Genomic DNA, 7500 nt, shown 5'->3' with positions numbered 1-7500 from the left:
CGGTTGGAGCGCATGTCGATACCGATGGGGCCGCGTCTCCGCATTCTACAAGAGGCACAGAAGGCCTTCCAGCACGAGAATTTCCCCTCGCAGATCTACATCGTATGAGATGCCTGCCTCGGTAAACCACACGGTGGCGCCATCGGGTGGCGGATTACGCGAAATTCTGTCTATTTCGCGATGCCAACGCGCGTTGTAGTTTTGCTCTCAGGACGTTTATGTTCGACTTACTAATATGTTTATGATCGTGAAAACGGCGCGCGTTTAGGCTGTGAAGCAGTGCTAATCTGGCAGAGTTATTGCCTGCAATATCCACTATTCATAGTGACATAATGATTGAATACAGACAAGTCACTCGTGGTGACATGATCATGAGAGTCAGGCATAATAATAACTACAGTACAAGCACCTTACAAGTGAAGCAGTAATGTGGAGCACTTCCTAGAATTAGCATCTTTATGAGGTAATTAATATAACAACGTTATAATTATATCTGATAGCTATAGTTGTGCATTTCTAATGGCAAAGAACGTTTTTCTACTTCAACTCAAACTGACAGATATCTATGTCAAGTAGTTCATACAAGACAGAAGCCGTGTACATAATGCTATTTACATGCCTATATGAATACAAAGGGTTGTATATATGTTCATATTAATTATAACCTGTACATACCACTGTCACCACGTTATGGTTCTATGTGTTTTCAGCTGTTTCTAATACAAACTGTTTGCATGTAGCGTGTAAGGAATTTTATTATTTAATTTTGTTGTCGGGAGATTTTGTACCTATATATTTAATGTATTAATAGGCACGTAGTCTTTTATCTATCTTCTATGTATATTCTATATATATTCTACATATATTCTATATATTGCACATTGATTACTTATATTATTAAACACGAAATTCATATTAACCTATTAAAATGCGTCTGGAGTCTTTGCGTGAAATATTGTGGGTGCATATAATTATGTTCTTGTCTTTTCACTATAAATAAACATTATTTTAGTACAACTTGTGTTTAATTATCTTTTATTCGGTACGCATAACATAGACACATATAACATGATATTTATATAAATGATGTGCTTGGTGATACGCAATGAGTTAATAATCGTCTTCGCCGAGTTGTCATTGTCTCTAGGTCGCATTTTAGTGGCTTAATTGTTGCTGTTCTCGGTTGGTGCTTCCTGGTTGAACGTACTATACGAAAAAGCGTGAGACATTTTCTTACTCAGTGGTCACCAGTTATAATTTCGGTATTTTATATAAATTGATAATGTTTAATTCGTAATGTTTAATTTCATGTTTTAATGTATAGCTTAGTTAATCTCAGGCTACTAATATTTCGTTTGACCAATACTAAGCATGTGTGAATACAGGCTCAGCCTACCTTATCGTATTCGGCGTATAGGGAAATTATAGAAAGCTAACTCATTGTAATTTTTAAAATGAAACAATGGAAAATGAAATCTACTTTAATAAATAACGGCCAACTAATACTAATTTCACAAAACATTTTGTGTATGAACCACATTATTTATTGTTTTATAAATTTTAAAATATATTCCCTGGTTTATGTTAGGGTATACTATAAGCGTGCGAACGCGGGTACTGATTGTATAACTTATAGAATAGGACGCTTTAGCAAAGTTCGCAAGAACTGGCGTCCATTAATTATTAAAACTAGAAATCTCGTTTATCACATCAAATTGCTGCTGGGTATTCGCTAATTTCAACAAAGCCATATATTTATATATTTTGTTTAGCATACTCACCAACGGCAAAGGAAACTTCCGGGGATTGGAATTTTTGTAAGATTGGCTTCCTTGTAATTATATGTGATAGACAAGAGGATCCAGATTTTTTTTACGTCCAGCTACTGCCGAATATGTAGGTACGCTTTATTCTAAATATATAATTTCAACAAAATATTAATGAATTTTGCTCTAACGTTAAAGTTTATAATTTCAACGAAGGTATGTATGTGCATATTTCTATTTGATATATTAATGTAATACACTATTTCTCATATGCGAAACCAGCCCCGACCAGCGCGGAAATGAAAAGCAAATATGATTTCACTCAGAGTTGCAAGGATTTGAGAAGATTGGCTGCTTGTAATTATGTAAGAGCGGCAACGGGATCCAGATTTTTCATAGCAAGCTAGTGCGGGATATGTGCTCTCTATTTTAAATATATAATTAAACAATAAGAAGATATATCTTAGCAGATATCTGCCATACGCGCAATGTTAAGAAAGTTAGCAAGTCTTTGACTCATTGTAACTTTGTAAGCCATATAAACCTTTTCATATCAATTCCGGTATTTCATTTCACTCACAACGGGGTACGTGGTCTCTAAATTAAATCTATAATTACGATACACCATGTTCATTTTAGCAGATACTATCCATGCGCACAGACAGATAATGCCTATTCGTCGAAGTTCAGTTTGGAAGACTTGGTGGTGGTTAAAATAAGGTAACGGATAGCGATTTATTATGTGAACCCATGTCTTGGGTGTGTGCATATGGGTATTGCATCGGGTATATGCGTTTATTATGCATATACATAACAGAAGTAAATGATCTCAAAATAATAACAATACCCGGTTGCTCATGATAATATCCACCACCGTTAATTGCCACGTCGCGTTAACGCCATGGATTGCACTACACTAGGAGTGTTTGTGGAAACGCACCTAAATTCGTGGATACCCCCGTTCTTAGTGGCGGATCCAGAAGTGACTTCTAGGGGGGGGGAATCATGCGAGCTCAATGGCACAAAGCGCCCGATCGAGGGGGAGGGTGTTAGGCTAAAATACCACCCTGAAAATTCTAGGGAGCGACCGCCCTGGGCCCCCTGAGTCCGCCACTGGTTCGTCACCGCCCACGGTGACTACATCTCTACCGATTACACCCCAGTGGAAACAAATCGCATAGTTTCCTATAGCCAGGCGGGCAGACAGTGAACTGAGATGAGAGTGTATGACGAGGTGTTTAATATATCATCATATAACATTATACCATTATAATATAATTATATACATATATATCAGGGGGCACACATATATATATATGATATACATATCAGAAGTAGATAATAGGGATCCCTATTATCTACTTCTGATACATATATATATCATATATATATATACAAATATTTGTCATTATTAACCCCTAATATATCAACAAAACGTACGTTACAAATGAACGTATATACGTTAACATTTAAATTTATATAGTACGTTTAGAATCAAATATGTTATTCACTCCTGCTATATATATATATGCACATATTCGCATATCATTATGCATTTTTACATAAACAGAATATATTTTTTATTCACTCCTGGTTTTACATCAATATTTGCACATTGTTCTCAATCACGGGCAACACTGATTGCAGGTAAAAGTTTGGTTGGCTATTCCAGCTATATATATCCTATATTTATTGCTATATATTGATACCAGCATTGAATAAAAACAACTGGTTTTATTCAATCCTGACTCCTGTAGATATTAAATAATTTCCGCGATTGCAGCGCCCTCTTTTTTTATTCGGGAATTTCCATATCCAAAATGGAAGCCCCCATAAACACAGGAGACGGATTCTAATTCTAGTAAACACGATGTCGTAATCGTTCCTATTATCTTAACAGGTAAATATGAGTAGAAAATAATAACGGTGTACCATTACCTATTGCCAATTTTCACTGAGATCAGTTTATTGTTTATTGTTTTTTGTTTCAAAGCCGATGCGAATTTCATTGCATCCGTTTCGCGGGTAATACAAACACGAATTCTGAGACTCTAGCGACTAGTCCGTATTTCCTCTGATCGTAATCCACCAAAGATCGTGGGCGTCACGGCGTGATCAATGTCAGTCATCACAGAAAACTTGGACTAGTACGTAGAGTGCACTGTGTGCAGGAGCACTCAATGACTCATTACAGAAGCATGCAGATTCCATATACTGTAGGTACAAATACAATGGCGTTTTCATATTAAGGGCAGATCGAAGCTGTTGGATCAAGGATAGTTTGGGACCCTGCAAATGTGTTTTCGCATTTGTGCTGAACAAATCTAGAGAGACCGGGTACAAGATGGCGTTGCGCAAAAGATGCGTTGTTCCCCGACCGCCGAGAGCGGTTTAGCCGCGCACTTCCGCGGGAGCTGGGCGCACGCGACCGCGGGGTGTTGTACGTAGCAATCTTGCGCTGCCCGCTATACGGCTTCGCGCGCCGAAGGAGGGCGGGCGCGCGAATCCGTATAGCAGGCAGCGTAACATCGCGCAGTTTTTGTGACACGTACACCGGCTCGACTACGGCCATTGTGCGACTGATTGTCTATACATTGTCTTCTAACCCTCTCTCTCTATTTTTCTCCCACTCCCCATGGTTCTCTCTCTCTCTCTCGCTCGCTCTGGCGCTGCGTGTCAAAAGTGCGACCACGTGGCATGCCATCCGCTGCGCAAAAACTCCTATCTCTCGCTCTCTCTATCCTACTCCCACGGGCGCTACGTGTAAAAACTCGCACCGTCGCCACGGGCAGCGCGGGGGGAGGAGGGGGGCTGCAATCTCTCGCTCCGCCATATTCGTAAAAACATGTGTGATTGACATCACGGTTTGTTCAGCAACAGACGACGTCATCGCCTAGCGGCCAATGAGCAAGCATGTGGTCGGTTATTTCTTGGCCTTTCTTGTAGCAGCCACTACGTCTTAACCTTGAGGCGTGCGACCCCCACGAGCAGTTCTGGGCCGTTTGGAGATGGCCTCTAGGCGTCGATCGCGAAACGTCGCTTGGAAACCGCCCCATTTTCACGGAGTTGCGTTTCAGAGCCGTTCCTGTTAATCTGTCAAAAGGGACAAAAAGGGGCAGCGTTTTGGCGTTCGGGGCGCGGTGTTGCCGCACACAGGCGCTTCACGCATTCCCGGCCGCATTCCGTCCAGGGTGCTAAACTAGGCTTGGGCCAAAGCTGTCTACTGGCACAGATAAAAGCTGGTCCATTGCAGTTAGCTGCATGGTATCACATATATTGTCACTGTCGACTTACATACGCGACTTTAAAAAAACATTTATTTCCTTGAGAAATATATGATTCTGTGTTTATAACACATCCTTAGGTTTAGAAGATGATAGCGCCAGGCAGCATGAAGAAAGAAGCAGTGCACCAGAATTGATATAATGAGTTTCTTAGACAAGAAAATGAATGCACCTAAGCAGCGGACACTGTTCGAAGTGTGGGGACAAGATAAAATAAATCCCACCACTGGTATGTTATTATTATTATTATTATTAAATCTTTATTGCATGTAATTGAAATACAAATACATCTACTGAAGACATAACACATAGAGAACATTACTATTCAACTTGGGACAATCTAAAGTACTATATATAGTTCAAACCTGTGTTAGCAGCCACCTCTATAGAACAGCTACCTGTCCATAAAGGCCATGTCAGCCCTTTCTCTTATATGACCATTATGTATAAAGTTAACTGTCTATTGCTATGGTAGTTGACATGTATGGGTTGCTCCCAAGTTGTTATAATCATGTATTGTTGTATATAACATTACTTAAAATTAATCTTCTTATTCGTTTTGGTTTCCGTAACATGGTGTTTTTTACAGAATGGGGGCGTTGGCCCCATGTCTAACCCCCTTCCCGCAGGCGGTCGGGGGGAGAGTGCATGCTCTTGGCGACGACCCATACGGGTCCTCCGCCACAGAAAGGCGGCATGCAGGGAGGGGCAAAATTAATCTACTAGTTTGTTATGCATTATACTTGCTTTCTACAGCAGGAGGGCTTGGAGAGGCATTAGATGATGATGAAGATGACCTTATCTATGCGGAAGCTATGGACCAAACCATGAATCAATTGGCCTCAACTTCAGTGCTGCAGGGGTGAGCTTTATTCAAACACATTCGACCAAACACTCGTCTCCACGTGCAGCACCGACGTCAGCAACCCACTGCAGTTTCACAATCATTTTCATGCTCCTTCCATCAGTTCTCAATCACGCGCCTTCCCCGACCATCGATCAAACACATTCACATTGCAGGGTTTCTTCTGAGGGAAAATTAGACAAAGGAGGTAATGGCCAGTTTGGGAAAAAAATGCGCATGATGGATTCAAATACAGGATGTATTGATATTCTTATGGGTATATAGATACAGGATATACTTATCAGTAAATACAGGAACATTTTCACAACGGCGATGTTAAATTTGACAACGGCGGTGCGCCACTGTGCCTCTTATGTATATGAAACCCTGCATTGTCATTCCTGCACGCGCGCGGCGCTTTACATCGGCCGTGTCCTCTTCTAGCGTTGACGCGAGCGACACGCCAGGGTTTGACGTCAGCGCAGGCGGCACGTGGATCTATCCGACAAACTACTCGATGCGAGACTACCAGTTTACGATCGTGCAGGCCGCGCTGTTCAACAACACGCTCGTAGTGCTACCGACGGGGTTGGGCAAGACCTTCATTGCTGCCGTCATCATGTACAACTATTACCGATGGTATCCGCAAGGTAATCTGGCGTGGTCAGTGTGCAGCATAGCCAAGCGCGTAGCCAGGGGGGGCGGGGTCTTGGACCCCCTATCAAAATCTAGGACCCCCCAATCAAAATCAAAATCCCCTCCAAAAAAAATTTTAATTAAAAAATTAAAAAATCCAAACAAAAGAGCTGCAGAAGAAATAGTATTGTCAACAAAACAGAGTCTAAATTGATTTTAAAGCACTATTTTTACATTTAACTCATGAAAAAAATTTCAGGCCACCAAACCTTGCTTGTTACTCACTCGAGGACCCCCCCAATCCAAATTCCTGGCTACGCCTTTGAGCATAGCTGTGCGATACATAGCTGATGAGTCGGCTGGAGCGGTTGCTGCAAATTGGCGCATGGAGAGCGTGTGTAGATGAACGATGTGACATGATGCAGTGCGATCGTCACTTGTTGTTGCAGTTGTTGGCAGCTGCTTTATTATTTCTTCGCTTGTGATCTTGGATAATGCTACGTGCATTGTAATGACAGATGTTATACGTTATTCTGATATACTTTCAGGTAAAATTGTGTTCATGGCGCCGACTAGACCACTTGTTGCTCAACAGAGAAAGGCATGCTATGATGTGATGGGAATACCACAATCAGATACCATAGAGATGACAGGTGGGCTTATAGACATGCTAGAGCTCACATTCGAGTGATCTGTGTGATCACAACTATATAAAACAATACATCGCTGCATGTGTATGTATCAGATATTTATCTGTTTATTAAATAATTGAGAAATTTGTTAGTGGGTGGTTCCACTTTTACTACTATACTAGAAGTAGGGTATCTGTGTATTAGTATACGTACTTATTGGTGTGGCTTGTTTAGTGGTCCATGGATAGATGGATGGATGGATGGATGGTTGGATGCATGGATGTATGAATGGATGGAGGAATGGATGGATGGATGGATGGATGTATGAATGGATGGAG

The 7500-nt window shown here is 41.1% G+C and overlaps 2 protein-coding genes across 2 annotated transcripts in view; both read left to right on the top strand.

Annotated features, from left to right (window-relative positions):
* The window catches only part of LOC106816475, a 10513-nt gene extending 9496 nt beyond the window's left edge, over positions 1–1017 (top strand). The window contains exon 8 of the mRNA XM_014821101.1: positions 1–1017. This exon is cut by the window's left edge and continues 66 nt beyond it. Within this exon, the coding sequence (XP_014676587.1) occupies positions 1–108 (108 nt within the window). The 3' untranslated portion in view covers positions 109–1017.
* Positions 1018–3581: 2564 nt separating this feature from the next.
* LOC106816464 (Fanconi anemia group M protein homolog) overlaps positions 3582–7500 on the top strand; it is a 13797-nt gene continuing 9878 nt past the window's right edge. The window contains exons 1-5 of the mRNA XM_014821089.1: positions 3582–3666; positions 5131–5279; positions 5807–5912; positions 6339–6544; positions 7079–7183. Of these exons, the coding sequence (XP_014676575.1) occupies positions 5192–5279; positions 5807–5912; positions 6339–6544; positions 7079–7183 (505 nt within the window). The 5' untranslated portion in view covers positions 3582–3666; positions 5131–5191. The remainder of the gene's footprint in view (positions 3667–5130; positions 5280–5806; positions 5913–6338; positions 6545–7078; positions 7184–7500) is intronic.

This window comes from Priapulus caudatus, unplaced genomic scaffold (genome assembly GCF_000485595.1).
Source record: "Priapulus caudatus unplaced genomic scaffold, Priapulus_caudatus-5.0.1 Scaffold32, whole genome shotgun sequence".
Lineage (NCBI taxonomy): Eukaryota > Metazoa > Priapulida > Priapulimorpha > Priapulimorphida > Priapulidae > Priapulus > Priapulus caudatus.
The sequence above is the reverse complement of the archived record's forward strand: the minus strand, read 5'-3'. Positions and strand labels throughout refer to the sequence as shown.